The 18,414-nt window shown below is 41.0% G+C and overlaps 1 protein-coding gene across 1 annotated transcript in view; it reads left to right on the forward strand.

Annotated features, from left to right (window-relative positions):
• The window catches only part of LOC129855211 (potassium voltage-gated channel subfamily KQT member 1-like), a 301,702-nt gene that overhangs the window by 194,104 nt on the left and 89,184 nt on the right, over positions 1-18,414 (forward strand). The window contains exons 15-16 of the mRNA XM_055922626.1: positions 13,481-13,556; positions 14,657-14,751. Of these exons, the coding sequence (XP_055778601.1) occupies positions 13,481-13,556; positions 14,657-14,751 (171 nt within the window). The remainder of the gene's footprint in view (positions 1-13,480; positions 13,557-14,656; positions 14,752-18,414) is intronic.

Raw genomic sequence — 18,414 nt, forward strand, 5'->3', positions numbered from 1 at the left:
AGCAGCCGTGTTTAGCGCTAACTGAAGTTTATTTAGTACTTTATCCGGGTAGCCGGAAAGTAGAGCATTGCAGTAGTCTAATCTAGAAGTGACAAAAGCATGGATTAGCTTTTCTGCATATTTTTTGGACCAAAATGTAAGATTTTTGCAATCTTACGAAGATGGAAAAAAACTGTCCTTGAAATATTCTTGATATGATGTCAAAAGAGAGATCAGGAGCCAGAGTAATGCCGAGGTCCTTCACAGTTTTATTTGAGATTAAGATTAATTGTCAGATCCAACAGAAGATCTCATTGTTTCTTGGGACCTACATTAGAACTAGAATCTCTGTTTTGTCTGAGTTTAAAAGTGAAACATTTGCCGCCATCCACTTCCTTATTTCTGAAACACAGGCTTCCAGGGAGGGCAATTTTGGGGCTTCACCATGTTTCATCGAAATGTAAAGCTGTGTATCGTCCGCATAGCAGTGAAAGTTAACATTATGTTTCCAAATGACATCACCAAGAGGTAAAATATATAGTGAAAACAATAGGGGTCCTAAAACTCAACCTTGAGGAACACCGAAACTTACAATTGATTTGTCGAGAAACAAACCATCCACAGAGACAAACTGATATCTTTCCGACAGATAAGATCTAAATCAGTGTAACGGCAGATTTCCTCCTCTTCGTCTGAAGAGGAGGTGTAGCAGGGATCGGACCAAAGCGCAGTGTGGTTAGTGTTCATCATGACTTTAATTAAGACAATAAACGTGAACACTACAAAATACGAAAACAACAAATGTGAAAAACCGAAACAGTCCTATCTGGTGCAAAGACACAAAGACAGAAGACAACCACCCACAAAACCCAACACAAAACAGGCTACCTAAATATGGTTCCCAATCAGAGACAATGACTAACACCTGCCTCTGATTGAGAACCATATCAGGCCAAACATAGAAACGGGAAACCTAGACAAACAACATAGAATGCCCACTCACCTCACGTCCTGACCAACACTAAAACAAGGAAAATACAAAAGAACTATGGTCAGAACGTGACAATCAGGCCAGAACTTGTCTGTGTAGACCAATTAGGGTGTCCAATCTCTCCAAAAGAATGAGATGATCGATGGTGTCAAAAGCAGCACTAAGGTCTAGGAGCACGAGGACAGATGTAGAGCCTTGGTGTGACGCCAAGGTAATTTAAAAGGTAATTTACCACCTTCACGAGTGCAGTCTCAGTGCTATGATGGGGTCTAAAACTAGTCTGAAGCTTTTCGTATACTTTGTTTGTCTTCAAGAAGACAGTGAGTTGTTGCGCAACAGCTTTCCCCCCCAAAATTGAGAGGAATAGGAGATTTGATATAGGCCAATAGTTTTTTAAACATTTTCTGGGTCAAGGTTTGGCTTTTTCAAGAGAGGCTTTATTACTGCCACTTTTAGTGAGTTTGGTACACATCTGGTGGATAGGGAGCCATTTATTATGTTCAACATAAGATGGCCAAGCACAGGAAGCAGCTCTTTCAGTAATTTAGTTGGAATAGGGTCCAGTATGCAGCTTGAAGGTTTAGAGGCAATTACTCTTTTCATGAATGTGTCAAGAGATATAGGATTAAACAACTTGAGTGTTTTAATTGATCCTAGGTCCTGGCAGTGTTGTGCAGACTCAGAACAACTGAGTTTTGGAGAAATACGCAGATTAAAAAAGGAGTCCGTAATTCGCTTTCTAATGACCATGATGTTTTCGTCAAAGAAGTTCATGAATTCATCGCTGCTGAAGTGAAAGCCATCCTCTCTTTGGAAGGCTGCTTTTTTTAAATTATTATTATTATTATTATTATTATTATTTTTTATTATTTTTTTTTCTTTGGGGGGTGGATCAGCTTAATATTGCGGAAAGAATGTTGCTTCCAATGTAATTGTCTGCATCATTTCCAATCCCCCATATTTTTTGGGGTAAATATATATATCCATTCACTTATGCATACATATACACATATATACATACACATACCTACATAGACATACATACTTTTTTTAAAGAGTATACCTTTATTATTATTCCCTGCAAACCCTACCACCGATCCCCCAATTGGAGTAAACTGATAAACATTTCTGTTTTTACCTTCAATTTATACATCTTATACACATTTTACAGACACAGTCTACTTTATAATAGTTCTCTCTTGTTTGTTCTTAGTCCTTCCTCTATTTCTGTTGTCCATCCAGTTTGATTTCCACTTGTAACTGTGCTATTTCACAATAGCTCCGCACCTATACACATTTCACAGATCCCGTATGCCCTACATTGTTTATCTTGTTATTAGTCCCACCCTTCAGCTCCACTCAACCTTTCCCATCTATCTTCCAACATCATCCATTTCGGATTTTTATTTGCCATATATTTTTCAACTGTGCTGTGATGCTTCACAAAAGATTTGAATCTTCCTATTCTCATAGCTTCCACGGATTGTAAATTAAAAATAAACATTTTTGCTAAAATAATTATTATATTATTGATTGATTGACTATGGCTTTTCAAATCCCCCAGTATTGCTATCTGTAGCGTTAGTTCTACGCAAATGTTGCAATTCTTCAACCATTCCTGGACCTGTGACCAAAAATGAGCTACATGCGGACAATACCAAAATAAATGGTCTAATGACTCTGCCTCCTCACAGCAGAATCTACAGAGCTGAGAAGATTGTATCCCCCATATATATAACATTCTATTAGTTGCAAGAATTTAGTACAATAATTTAAATTGAAAAATTCGAAGTTTTGAATCCGGCGTTATTTTGCGTATCAATTCATAAACCATGTGCCATGGAATGGGTACATCGAAAATCTCTTCCCAACTATTTTGCAATTTATATGGCACAGCTGTAAGTTTTTTGGTCCTTAAATGAAATTGGTATGTTTTTATTTATCACACTTTTCTTTAACCATTTATGTTCTTTAATATAAGGCCGACATACAAGTTCCTTACTTTTATCCCCTTCCACCTGCCTCTTCCATTTTTGTGGTAATGCTGCAATTAATTGGTTGTAATTTTGGGTAGAGCAGACATTTCCATATGTCTGTGTTAGCTGCATGTGTGACATTACTCCACCAGTCCTATTTATGATATCATTCACAAAAATTATACCTTTTTTAAACATTTCTTCGATAAATACAGTTTTTTTATCAGTTACTATATTTGAATTTAACCACAAGATTTGTTGTACTATTTGTTCTGTCCTTTCAGGTGGATTAAACTGAAATTGCAACCAACTTTCTAAGGCTTGTTTAAAAAATAAAGATATTTTGGAAATTATTTCCTTTTCAAGCAACCGAAAGTGAGCAGGTGTAATCTGAATAAAGGGAATAAGGCCCTTCTTGAACATAGGATGAGACATTCGTACCAATCTACTAGAGAACCAGTTTGGATTTAAGTATAACTTTTGTATGACTGATGCCTTTAGTGAGAGGTCTAATGCTTTAATATTTAATAATTTCTGCCCTCCGAATTCATATTCGTTATATAAATAGGCCCTTTTAATTTTATCTGGCTTGCCGTTCCAAATAAAATTGAATATTTTTTGTTCATATAATTTAAAAAGCAGGTCACTAGGTGTAGGCAAAACCATAAGCAAATAGGTAAACTGTGATATGATTAAAGAGTTAATCAGGGTGATTTTCCCACAAATAGACAGGTATTTTCCTTTCCATGGTAGCAAGATCTTATCTATTTTTGCTAACTTTCTATAAAAATTTATTGGAGTGAGATCATTTCTTTCTTTTGGGATTTGTATACCGAGTATGTCCACATCACCGTCAGACCATTTAATTGGTAAACTACATGGCAATGTAAAATGTGTATTTTTTAGTGATCCAATATGTAATATGGTACATTTATCATAATTTGGTTTTAATCCAGAGAGGATAGCAAATGTATCTAGATCCTCTAAGAGGCCGTGGAGAGATTCTAGTTGTGGTTTTAAAAGAAAACATGAATCATCAGCGTACAATGACACCTTAGTTTTTAGGCTCTGGATTTCTAATCCCTTAATATTAATGTTTGATCTAATTTTAACAGCTAACATTTCAATGGCAATAATAAATAGATATGCCGATAGTGGACAACCTTGTTTTACTCCTCTAGATAGTTTAAAACTTTCTGAGATGTAGCCATTATTTACTATTTTACACCTAGGGTTACTATACATAATTTTTACCCATTTTATAAGAGATTCCCCAAAATTGAAATATTCTAGACATTTATATATAAACTCCAGTCGTACTTTATCAAAAGCCTTTTCAAAATCAGCTATGAAAACCAGGCCTGGTGTCCCCGATATTTCATAGTGTTCTATTGTTTCCAGTACTTGCCTTATATTATCTCCAATGTATCGTCCATGTAAAAAACCTGTCTGATTAGGATGAATAATATCTGACAAAACTTTTTTTATTCTATGCGCCAAGCATTTTGCTAGGATTTTTGCATCACAACACTGAAGTGTAAGAGGTCTCCAATTTTTTAAATGGACTGGATCTTTATATATACCACTTGGGTCCTGTTTCAGTAATAATGATATCACACCTTCTTGTTGCGTGTCTGATAATCTCTCATTTATATAGGAGTGATTAAAACAAGCTAATAATGGTCCTTTGAGTATATCAAAAAAATGTTTGTATACTTCCACTGGTATGCCATCCAGTCCTGGAGTTTTCCCATCCTTAAAGGCCCCAATTGCATCTAGTAGTTCCTCCTCTGTAATTAGGCCTTCACATGAGTCTTTCTGTACAGATGTTAATTTTACATTATTATTAGGGAAAAAATCCATACAATTAGTTTCAGTTAGTGGAGATGGAGGAGCCTGAAACGAAAATATATTCTTAAAGTACTTTACTTCTTCTTTCAAAATATCATTTGGTGAATCATGCGTGACTCCATCATTTGTAACAAGTTTTAATACGTTTTTTTTGGTAGCATTTCTATATTGAAGATTGAAAAAGAATTTGGTGCATTTTTCCCCATATTCCATCCAGTTCTCTTTATTTTTGTAATATATTACACTGGATCTTTCTTGAATAAGTTCCTCCATTTCTTTTTGTTTTTCCTCTAACTTATTCTGTGCCTCTATGGTACCGTTTTTATTGTTATCTAACTGTACTGTTAGTCCTTCAATTTCCTTTGTTAATATGGACTCTTTTGATCGAAATTGCTTTTGTTTTATAGATGAGTACTGAATTGCATGGCCTCTAAAGGCACACTTAAAAGTGTCCCATACAATATGGGGATCTGCTGTACCTATGTTATGTCTAAAAAAGTCAGTTATAAATTCTTCTGTCCTAGTTCTAAACAATTTATCATCTAGTAGGCTTTGATTAAATTTCCAATATCCTCGCCCATGTGGAAATTCTGTAAGAGTAATATATATGCCAATTATGTGATGGTCCGACCGCATTCTGTCCCCTATCAAACACTTTTTAACTTTTGGTGCCAGAGAGAATGATATAAGAAAGTAGTCAAGGCAAACTAGCTTGATTAAGCCTCCGCCATGTATATCTCACTAGGTCAGGGTATTTAAGTCTCCATATATCCACTAATTCCAATATATCCATGACATTCCTGATTTCCTTAAGTGCCTGAGAGTGATAGTTTGTAGTGTGATTTCCTTTCCGGTCCATAGAGGTATTTAAGACCGAATTAAAATCTCCCACTATAATAATAGAGTCTAGTGTTGCTTGTAGAGTTGATACATTCTTATATATATTGTCAAAGAATCTTGGATCATCATTATTCGGACCGTATAGGTTAATAAGCCATATATGTTTATTGTCCAATAACATATTTAAAATAATCCATCTACCTTGAGGATCTGTTTGGACAAGTTGTACATTTGGATCAAAGTTATTATTAATTAAAACCATCACCCCTTTTGAATTTCTTTGCCCATGGAGAAATATATTTCGCCCCCCCAGTTCTTTTTCCACAAAACTTCATCTAAAACTGTTGAATGGGTTTCCTGTAAACAGTAGATATTATAATCCTCTTTTAGCCAGGTAAATACTGATCGTCTTTTCTTATTATCTGCTAAGCCATTACAATTGTAACTGGCTATACTTATTTCACCACTTACCATAATGAGACACACCTTTCAATTATTTTTATCAAAATATATGTTTGTAAACGTCCTATTAAAAAGTAACATAATGATTGAGTGTCTATATAGTTGTACAATGACATTTGCATCTCCACTAAGCAAACCTCCAATTGGTCCCCACTATTCCACCCGCCAAAAGCCCCCATCTCGAGTTGGGTTGTCATCCCAATGCCCGGCAGACCACCCCCGACCCCCCGCATCGCACAGCCCCGGACCGACTGGGATCCATCCTTCGAAAAGTGCACACAGCACCATCCACCGAACCGAAGCAGATCCATTGCCAAATGCATTTCCATCGCCCTCACCTCGATTTTTATTACATATTGCTGTGAATCATCCTCTATAGTCCCTAACATCTTTTACTTCTTCCTTCGCAACAGTTGTGGGATACACACATACACCCACACACATTCAGCCCTTACCCCCACACAACCATAAGCTCACCCTCTCAACAATTGCACCATCCCAGAGCCCAACTCAAGATGGGTCATGATTTACAAATGTACTTGCAGTTGCAGCTGCATGAGAAGGCCTGCAAGACCGCGCAAAAAATGAGCATAAATGTAGAGATTTATTTACCATTGTCACATCCTAGATGATGGAGGTCAAATGTACACCTTTTTCCTGAAACACCCACAATACGGTCATCCATTTTGACCATGTTCCCAAGCATCTCCATGCAGTCCGATTGGTTTCGTGCCACCAGGGCCACAATAATATACCCCCTCTCTGAATATCCGAGTGTGACCCCTTCCCCATGGGTTACTGCAGCTAGTGTTGCCAGCACTGCCACTGCCTGGGTGGGGGCACCCCACCGGAATCCCCACCGGCTAGGTACAAGGTCATCAAGGTTCTCATTAGCAGCTTTGAGAATTTCCTTGTTTATTATGCTCTCCTTTTAGGGGGCTTTGGCTTTGCAGGACCAACCCTGCCAAGCAGGCTCAGAATCTTGAGGGGGCAGTGCTGCTCTTGGTCCCTGACCTCATTTTGGCTGCATACAGACCGCATACAGCATGCACATAAAACAGTTAGGGACTTCTCCTTAGTATCTGGGCCATTCATGTGGGTGTCTAGGGTATAGGGCCATGGACCGTACCATTAAAATAGGATAATAAATAATTAGATATAATTTATTTTAAAAATGTAGTTCCCCATGATAGGACAATAAATAAATAAGACGTGTAATTCATTATAAAAGTATATCCATCATCTGAACAACATTGAAAGCCCTCTCATACCCGGCCCACAGCAATACACTGGCTCTGGGATATGCAACTATTTCATTACTCACTCACTCAACTTTCCAAACATAACAAATAAAAATAAACACACACCACACCATCCACACATACTGTGCCTTCTGTTTACTTAGTTTTTATCTTCACTATATAGAAATAGTGCTTGTGTTCAATTAATTATATGTGAAGATTTATAGAAAAGCTATATTTTGTATTGTATTGTTACAATCAGTAACCGGGCTTGAATTGTGTTTATTTTCCTCATCTATGAGAACTTTGTAATTTTTAAAATAACCATGGAGTAATCTTTGTGTCTCTGAACAACTGGTTATCAATATATAGTTTATCAACGACGAGAGCTACTCGTTTCGCTTTTAATCTATTTTCTTTGAAAATTGGATACAGAACTTTGCGCCGTTCTGCAATTTCTTTCGGAAACTGATCATTCATGCCAATTTTGGTCCCAGCAAGTCTTTTACCTAGGCTTTTAACCATTATTTTATCTTTAAATGAAGCAAATTTGGCAACGATTGGGCGTTCGTACCTCTGCCCTCTCTGTCCGAGGCGGTGTACACGTTCAAGTTGGATCTTATCGATAACTTTGCGCGGTATCTGAAGCGCTGCAAAAAGAAACTCTCTAACTACAGATTCAGGAACCTCTCCTTCTTTCTCTTGGATACCTGTAAGTACCAAATTCTCTCTCATGGATCTAGTTTGTATGTCCAGTAAGCATTCCTTCAGAACGTTGTTCTCCTTTTTAAATTCATTCATATCGGTTTCAATCTTATTGACCGTCCCTTTTAGCGCGTGTGTTTCCTTCTCCAATGCCGCAGCTTTTTCATCACTCATCTCTAGGCTTGCCTTCAACTCTTTTATATCTTTACTAACTAATTCAAGTATACCCAGTTTGTCATTTATTGATTTTAACAGATCGGTTTCGACCTTTACCATTGCCGGTGTTGAGAATATTAGATCATCCGTGTCGGTTGAGGAGTCACGTTTTCGTTTTTGATTCGGTTCCCCTGTCTTATTCTCCGTCATGTTTGGGTGTTGCTTGTTTTCGTAATATTTGTCGATAAATGTCTCTAGTCTTAGGATTTGTTTTGTGTTATTATCCAGATTGAAGGTTATCACCCACCAGATTATTTAGTGCTAATATTTTAGTCTAATTTAGCAGATATTTCGAATATTATGTTTTATCTTGAGGTGCTCTACATAACTTTGTTCAGTCCGCCATTACCTTTACGTTACCTTTACGTCCTGCGCGCACCGTCCTGCTTTTTATTTAGCTTAGCGACAATATCAAAAATAAATGTTGGATTGTTCCGGGTTGGACTCCCCTTTGCCTCCATAATTCTTTGAGGCATTGATTCTGCAAGGTGTGGCATTCAAACGTTGCTAGGAAAACATTCCCCACACCATTACACCACCACCGCCAGCCTGTACCATTGACACCAGGCAGGATGGGGCCATGGACTCATGTTTTTGCCCACAGGACTACTGCTGACTGGATGGTTTTTTTCCGTTGTCGCACCATTCTCTGTAACCCTAGACACTGTCGTGCGTGAAAAGCCCAGGAGGCTGGTCTATTCTGAGATACTGGAACCGACGCGCCTGGCACCGACAATCATACCACGCTCAAAGTCGCTTAGGTCACTCATTTCGCCCATTCTAACGTTCAACCGAACAGTAACTGAATGCCTCGATGCCTGTCTGCCTGCTTTGTTTAGCAAACCATAGCCACATGACTCACTGTCTGTAGGAGGTAACCATTTTCGTGAATGGGGTATTGACCTAATAAACTGTCCCCTGAATGTTTTTTTAAATAACAGGCCTTTTTCTGGCCCACAAATAGTTTTTGACGAATATCTCTGCCGCCCTCCGTTGATTTTTTTTATCCTGATATGGCCCTCGAGTCAAAAATATTGCCAACCCCAGTTCTATGTGTTGATGCAAATATCTGAAGGGCCTTTCAAGTCTTTTCAGTGAGCCTTTTTATTCTGCTTCGTTCACCAAAAATGTCCTTTCATTTATTTATTTTATTTACCCTTTATTTAACTAGGCAAGTCAGTTAAGAACAAATTCTTATTTACAATGGCGGCCTACCAAGAGAAAAAAGGCCTCCTGTTGGGACGGGGGATAAAAAAATAAAAATAGGACAAAACACACATCAAAACAAGAAAGACACCACAACACTAGATAAAGAGAGACTTAAGACAACAACACAGCATGGCAGCAACACATGACAACAACACGGTAGCAACACAACATGACAACAACACGGTAGCAATACAACATGGCAGTAGTACAACATGGTAGCAACACACACCTGGTACAAACATTGTTTGGCACAGACAACAGCACAAAGGGAGAAAAGGTAGAGACAACAATACATTACGGGAAGCAGCCACAAGTGTCAGTAAGAGTGTCCTTGATTGAGTCTTTAAATGTAGAGATGGAGATTAAACTGTCCAGTTTGAGTGTTTTTTTTCAGCTCGATCCAGTACACTGTACTCTTGAGAGAGGTAGTTAGCAAACCAGGCCAAAGACCCCTCAGAGACACCAATACTCCTTAGCCGACCCACAAGAATGGAATGATCTACCATATCTAAAGCTTTAGCGAAGTCAATAAAAATAGTAGCACAACATTGCTTATAATCAAGGGCAATGGTGACATAATTTAGGACCTTTAAGGTTGCAGTGACACATCAATAACCTGAATGGATATCAGATTGCATACCAGAGAGAATGCTATAGACATCAAGAAAGCCAGTCAGTTTATTATTGACCAGTTTTTCCAACACTTTTGATGAACAGGAAGATAGAAATTGGCCTATAATAACGGGTTAGGATCAGCTTGATCTCCCCCTTTAAATAAAGGATGTACCGTGGCTGCCTTCCAAGCACTGGGAACCTCCCCAGAGAGGAGAGACAGGTTATAAAGGTCAGAGAGAGGCTCAGCGAATAATAGGGGCAGCAACCTTAAAGAAGAAAGGATCTTAACCATCTGACCCAGATGGTTTTTGGGGGTCAAGTTTAAGGAGCTCCTTTAGCACCTCCACTCAGTGACCGCCTGCAGGGAGAAACTGTGTAGCAGGACAGGTGAAAAAGAGGGTGAAGCATGGGGGCTAGTCACATTAGAAGTGCTGGGAGATGGGGAAATGTGGGATGAGCAAGGCAGCACGGCTGAGTCAAATAGGAATCCTGACTTAATGAGCCGTCTCTGAACAGCTCTTCATTTAGTAGCTATGATTGTGTTAAATAAACATGAGTGGGGAGGGGGCCTGAGACTGGCCTCTGCCTGGGGCCTCCAAATCACTAAGTGCGCCCCTGCCCATACACCCCCCCCCCCCCCAACCCCTTCCTTTCCCCTACAAAGGGCTGCTGCCTGCTTCCTTCAGAATGGAGTGATTAATTTGCTGTGGAGTACTTCAGAGGAGAAGACCTTATCTCTCACCACAGTCACACTCAGAGCCCGGCAAAGTGTGCCACACCACACACACACTCACTCACTCACTCACTCACTCACTCACTCACTCACTCACTCACTCACTCACTCACTCACTCACACACTCACACACTCACACACACACACGCATTTTCTCTCTCTAGCGCTCTAGTTATGGGAGGATGTTTTGGGGATTTGGGACCACATTCTTTTAAACCCCCAGACTTTGTGACTCTACAGACTGTGTTTTGCCGTTATCTCTGGATGGATGCAACTTCCGTCTTCTGTCTCTCGTTTGTTCCTGTGCCCATCACTCATATCTGTGGTATTTTACCATGTGTGTCCCCTCTCCGAATTCCTTAAGAATGTTGTGGATTGTTAAAGAATCCGGTGGCGTTGCTCAGCGTTAATCCGGCATCTCTCAAGAAACACTCCAAACGGCATCCTGCGGCTTACCGACCCCTTTCATGTGGAAGATACGGCCGAAGGCGAAGGGTCACATGGTTTAAAACACGCATGAAGTAAAAGCAGATATTTTAGTTCTCGTTCTTAAGATAGAAAAAGACATCCACATTCAATTGATTGCTTTCTCTTTGATCTGTCAGCAAAGCTAGTGTCATAGAGAAGCAACAGACAGAGATACTCGGCTGGAAATAACATGAACATGGGTTTGCACTGAATGAGCATTACTCACAGTCACGCTACAGTTCTAGCACACAGTACCTACAGTACAGAGACAACAGAGTACGAGATTATAATAACAGTCCAGAAATATGAAACCACCACATGAATGATAAACTGTAAAAGGAAAGGGCACATTCTATACATGGACCAAAATAATCAGACTCTCACGCCCTGACCTTAGAGATCCTTTTATTTCTCTATTTGGTTAGGTCAGGGTGTGACTAGGGTGGGCATTCTAGTTTTTCGATTCTAGGTTGGCCTAGTATGGTTCCCAATCAGAGGCAGCTGTCTATCGTTGTCTCTGATTGGGGATCATATTTAGGCAGCCTTTTCCACCTGTTGTGTGTGGGATCTTGTTTTTGTATTGTAGCCTTTTGCACTACAAAGCTGCACGTTCGTTTTGTTCCTCTTTCTTGTTTTGTTGCTGGTTCACATTAATAAACATGATGAACGCCTTCCACGCTGCACCTTGGTCCAATCCTTCCAACAACGAACGTTACACAGACAAGGGCCTATTTGCAGATTTAGCTAGCAGGTCCCCACTTCCTCTACTGCTCTGTAGTCGTCCCCTAGCCATGACCCCCATGAACCCTGTAAGTGGTCAGCAGTAGAACCGCACATAAACACCCGCCCAAGTATTGCCCTTTCATCCCAACCATCACATTTGGTTCACAACAACATCTTTTTGTTTTTAAACCAATTCTGTGTGCCTCTTGTAATGCTTTTCAGCTTAAACAGGGAAACCAAGCGAACACCAACACATCGTGCAGAACCCTTGTGTGATGGAAGACGTGTGTCTGTGCCTGTATAGCTAATATACAGTGTGTGCTGTTATGGTGTTTAGTTTAGTGGCGGTGGTTGTTGACACAGATGAGGCGAGTTGAGCGAGTGTGTGTGTGTGTTTTGCGTGTGCGTGTGTTTGTGTGTGTGTGTGTGACTCAGATTACACAAGCTGTGTTTTGTTCTCCCCAGACTCACAGAGGGACACTAATTCACAGTTTTTATTAATATGGTGAAATTCACAGAGGAACACTGTTTATTACAAGTGCATCAGAGTTCAACAGCCATGAGTTGTATGATAAACCTGTTTAGTTCCAGAGGGTGGATCGTGTGTGTGTGTGTGTGTGTGTGTGTGTGTGTGTGTGTGTGTGTGTGTGTGTGTGTGTGTGTGTGTGTGTGTGTGTGTGTGTGTGTGTGTGTGTGCGCATGTGTGTGTGGTAGGGAGGGAGGGGGACTCTCCTAGCCCTCAGGGCCACATGTGTTTTGCCATTGCATGGTAGGAATGTAGTAGGTCTACAAACCAATTGGAACGGCTGGAAGCATGCAAGTACAAATGTTCTGTTTTCAGAGCAGAAAACAAGTCGGGTTGCATTGATAAGGAATACAACTGAGACGGGGAAACATCTGCAGGCTTAACCCCTTGTGTGCTGGAACAAATTACATCAACTTGATTTGTCACTGAGGTGTTTATTCTACTTTTAAAAAGTTAAGGCAACAATTTACACACTATTATTGAGTAGATGCAACTTTCAGGGTAAGACATATAATTATCTTTCTCCAAACATGTATACAACATTGTGTAAAGAATCAAAGTCTGCAAATGTTGAATTACCCACAATCCTCTAAAAACAGAGCCAGGTGGCAAGTTGTTGCAAGAACTTAAAATATTATAAATATTTTGTAAATTAAATAAAGCATTCCTCTCTGATTATCCTCATAAAATATACATTTTAATCAACATATTGAGATGGATTTATTCCTAACTTTTTTGGTAAAATTTAATTAACACTTCATCATCACGACTTGCATTTTATTAAGTATATGTTTATGAATTTTTTGTCAATTTGAATTCTCCCCACAATCTACAATGTATGCACAGGATACAGCATCTTGAACAAGGTACAATAAAATGCTTACTTGCTAGCTCTCTTCTCTGCAGTGCAACCAATTGAACTTTGTTTGTCTGTCTGTCTCTCAGGTTGTCTCACGCCCAAAAATCTGCAATCAAAGTACTCCGGAGAATGAAGTACTTTGTGGCCAGACAGAAATTTCAGGTAAAAGACAGGGTGGAGGAGGGGAGTGGGGGAGGAGGAGGAGAGTGGAGGGGGACTGGGGGGAAGGGAGTAGGAGTAGAGTGTTGGGGGTGGAAGAGGGGACTGGGGGAGGAGGGGAGTAGGAGGAGAGTGGGGATGGGGGGGGTGGAAGAGGAGACTGGGGGGAAGGGAGTAGGAGGAGAGTGGAGGGTAGAAGAGGGGACTGGGGGAGGAGGGGAGTAGGAGGAGAGTGGGGGAGAAGGGGTGGAGGAAGGGAGTGGAAGGAGGGAGAATAAAGAGAATAGGCTCTGGAGAGTGTTGTGGTTACTCAGGAAGGGGAGTGGTAGCCCAAGGGCATGTTGTGCAGCTGCAGAAATGGTGTGTGTGTGTGTGTGTGTGTGTGTGTGTGTGTGTGTGTGTGTGTGTGTGTGTGTGTGTGTGTGTGTGTGTGCGCATGTGCGTGTGTGCGCGTGCGCGTGCGTGCATGCGTATGTGTTTTGTGTATGCGTGCGTGCGTGCATGCGCATGTACGCAATGTGTGCGTGCGTTAACAATGTACGTGTGTATGTTTGAGACTGCAACTTGCACCTGCACATCTGTGTCTGGCCTGTCGTCAGTTCAGCCTCAGTATCATGGGAACCCTGTTCATCTCAGGCTCTGTGGCTAGAGTCTCTCACTGCACAGCTGCAGAAGACTAAGCACCTACCACAGAATGGCCTCGCATGGCCTTTAGTCATCAACAACTCTATTTATGATCTGACTGTGGTTGTCGTTTCCAACAGTTTCCAACAAATCCAGGCCATTGCTTCAGTCTTCACGTTCAACCATCTTCTCATTACTTAATTATTCGTAGGTGATTAGCTTCTCTGTAAAAAATAAACTAGGGCCATCACAGGGCCTATCATGTTAAATGGGTCGATGCAGACTTAGTCAGAAGATAGCATCATCCTCACGCAAAACAACAAGTGAAAGCCCACTGAACGAGCACTCTTCCCTTGGCTTCCTCATCGTCAATAACAAAGCACCGTGTTGGCCTAGGGATTTCCCTATGGATTTCCATGGGTGACAATGTGCTGTGTGTGTTGTGTGTGTTACTACAATACAATATTCATACTCCACAGCAAGCGAGGAAACCGTATGACGTGAGGGACGTGATGGAGCAGTACAACCAGGGACACCTCACCATGATGGTCCGCATTAAGGAGCTACAGAGGAGGTGGGCCACTGACTCACTCTCTTCTTTTTATTTACTCTCTCTCTCTCTCTCTCTCTCTCTCTCTCTCTCTCTCTCTCTCTGTCTCTCTGTCTCTCTGTCTCTCTGTCTCTCTGTCTCTCTGTCTCTCTGTCTCTCTGTCTCTCTGTCTCTTGCAGTCACTCGCTCTCTCTCTGTAATGATGTACGCTGAGAGTCGGGAAGCAAGTTCAGGGAGTGAATACCTTGAATAAATACATTTACATTTACATTTAAGTCATTTAGCAGACGCTCTTATCCAGAGCGACTTACAAATTGGTGCGTTCACCTTATGACATCCAGTGGAACAGCCACTTTACAAACAGTGCATCTAAATCTTTTAAGGGGGGGGGGGGGGGTCAGAAGGATTACTTTATCCTATCCTAGGTATTCCTTAAAGAGGTGGGGTTTCAGGTGTCTCTGGAAGGTGGTGATTGACTCCGCTGTCCTGGCGTCGTGAGGGAGTTTGTTCCACCATTGGGGGGCCAGAGCAGCGAACAGTTTTGACTGGGCTGAGCGGGAACTGTACTTCCTCAGTGGTAGGGAGGCGAGCAGGCCAGAGGTGGATGAACGCAGTGCCCTTGTTTGGGTGTAGGGCCTGATCAGAGCCTGGAGGTACTGAGGTGCCGTTCCCCTCACAGCTATAAATAAATGAACAAAAGAAGGAACACAAACAGTGCACCGACATGAAACAGCAACATCGTTGCAGAATGACGACTCAACAAAGGGAAGCATCAAGGAGTGTTTTTTTGTGTGTTGGGGGTGATGTCGGGTCCGGGTGTTGGAGCCGGAGCTACCTGGCAAGCCTCAGCTGGCTCATCAGGCTCTCACGCCTCAGCTGGTTCAGTTCATCAGGTTTCTGCGCCTCAGCGGAGGCGACCGGTCCGCTCTGGATCCCCGAGGTGGTTGGCATCCTGTGTCTGGAGCCGAACGCGCTAGGGAGGGGGTACTGTCACGTATGCTCTCTCTCCGACGCTCTAGGTCGCCATGCTCCCGCGCCTCAGCCAGATCGACAGGTTCCCGCGCCTTAGCAGAGGTAACCTGTCCGCTCCTGATCCCCGGGATCATCATCTTGTTCTGCGTCCTGCGGCAGGAGCCGCGCGTCGGGGAAGGGGGACTGTCACGTGTGCTCACCCTCTCCCCTCTACGTCACCAGTCTGCTCGTTAGGGCGCACACCTGCCACCAGCGTTACGTGCATAATGAGACTCACCTGAACTCCATCACCTCCTTGATTACCTGCCCTTTATATGTCACTCCCTTTGGTTTCTTCCCCAGTTGTCATTGTTGCTGTTTCATGTCGGTGCATTGTTTGTGTTTCTTGTTTTGTTCATTTATTTATTCAAGGTATTCACTCCCTGAAAAAAAAGAAGAAGTAAAATAAGCATTACACTCTCAATTTGGTATTGTCACATGCACAAGTACAGTGAAATGCTTAACTTGCCAGCGTTTTTACAAGTTTTTTTTAATCTGTACTGTCTTTCACTTCTTTTCTTTGTTCAGAATAAATAAAACCTAAAACCCAACAGTGTAGTAATCAATATCCAAATAGTATAACTAATACAAAATATATAGATATAATAAAGAAAACACCATAAATACAGGGTCAGTGCCAATACCCCAATGTACAATGTGCAGGGGTACTGGAGTAGTTTGAGGTAGATATGTACAGTACATGTAGGAGGGGGATTAGAAGAAAGTGACTGGTTGCAGGAGAAATAATAATAACAGTAAACAAAGTGTCAGTGTAGGCGTGATAAGCAGGAATATATACATACTTCTTGTTATAGAGTGGATACTGTGCCTTCAGAAAGTATTCACACCCCTTGACTTTTTTCCACATGTATTCAATATGGATTCAATTGAGATTTTGTGTTACTGACCTACACACAATAACCCATAATGTCAAAGTGGAATTATGTTTTTAGAAATGTTTACAAATAAATAAAAAATTAATATCTGAACTTTTGTCAATAATTATTCAACCCATTTGTTATGGCAAGTCTACATAAATTCAGGAGTAGAGATTTGCTTAACAAGTCACATAAGTTGCATGGACTCACTCTGTGTGCAATAATAGCATTTACAATGATTTTTGAATGACTACCTCATCTACGTACCCCACATATACAATTATCTGTAAGGTCCCTCAGTTGAGCAGTGAAATTCAAACACAGATTCAACCACAAAGACCAGGGAGATTTTCCAGTGCCATAAAAAGGCACCTATTGGTAGATGGGTAAAAAGAAATACATTGAATATCCCTTTGAGCATGGTGAAGTTATTAGTTACACTTTGGATGGTGTATCAATAAACCAGTCACTACAAAGATACAGGCATCCTTCCTAACTCAGTTGCCGGAGAGGAAGGAAACCACTCAGGGATTTCACCATTAGGCCAATGGCGACTTTAAAACAGTTGAAGAGTTGAATGGCTGTGATAGGAGAAAACTGAGAGACATACCCAAATGTGATTCTAACTTGTATGTAAATAATCTGAGTATAATAACTGAGTCAGGTTTGTAGGCCTCCTTGCTTGCACAGGCTTTTTCAGTTCTGCCCACACATTTTCTATAGGGTTGAGGTCAGGGCTTTGTGATGGCCACTCCAATATCTTGACTTTGTTGTAGGTCATTATCCATTTGGAAGACCCATTTGTGACCAAGCTTTAACTTCCTGACTGATGTCTTGAGCTGTTGCTTCAATATATCCAAATCATTTTCCTTTCTCATGAAGCTATCTATTTTGTGAAGTGCACCAGTCCGTCCTGCAGCAAAGTACCCCCACAACATGATGCTGCCAACCCCATGCACGGTGGGATGGTGTTCTTAAGCTTGCAAGCCTCCCCCTTTTTCCTCCAAACAAAGCAATGGTCATTATGGCCAAACAGTTCTATTTTGGTTTAATCAGACCAGAGGACAAGTCTCCAAAAATTACGATCTTTGTCCCCATGTGCAGTTGCAAACCGTAGTCTGGCTTTTTTTATGGCGGTTTTGGAGCAGTGGCTTCTTCCTTGCTGAGGACTCATTTTACTGTGGATATAGATACTTTTGTACCTGTTTCCTCCAGCATCTTCACAATGTCCTTTGCTGGTGTTCTGGGATTGATTTGCACTTTTCGGACCAAAGTATGTTTATCTCTAGGAGAACGCGTCTCATTCCTGAGCGGTATGATGGCTGCGTGGTCCCATGGTGTTTATGCTATTGTTTGTACAGATGAACGTGGTACCTTCAGGCGTTTGGAAATTGCTTCCAAGGATGAACCAGACTTGTGGAGGTCCACATTTTTTTTCTGAGGTCTTGGCTGATTTCCTTTGATTTTCCCATGATGTCAAGCAAAGAGGCACTGAGTTTGAAGGTAGGCCTTGAAATAATTCCACAGGTACACCTCCAATGGACTCAAATTATGTCAATTTGCCTAACAGAAGCTTCTAAAGCCATGACATCATTTTCTGGAATTTTCCACGCTATTTAAAGGCACAGTCAACTTAGTGTATGTAAACTTCTGACCCACTGTATTTGTGATACAGTGAATTATAAGTGAAATAATCTGTCTGTAAACAATTGTTGGAAAAATGACTCGTGTCATGCACAAAGTAGATATCCTAACCGACTTTCCAAAACTATAGTTTGTGAACAAGACATTTGTGGAG

This window comes from Salvelinus fontinalis, chromosome 5 (assembly GCF_029448725.1).
Source record: "Salvelinus fontinalis isolate EN_2023a chromosome 5, ASM2944872v1, whole genome shotgun sequence".
In the NCBI taxonomy this organism is placed as follows: Eukaryota; Metazoa; Chordata; class Actinopteri; order Salmoniformes; family Salmonidae; genus Salvelinus; species Salvelinus fontinalis.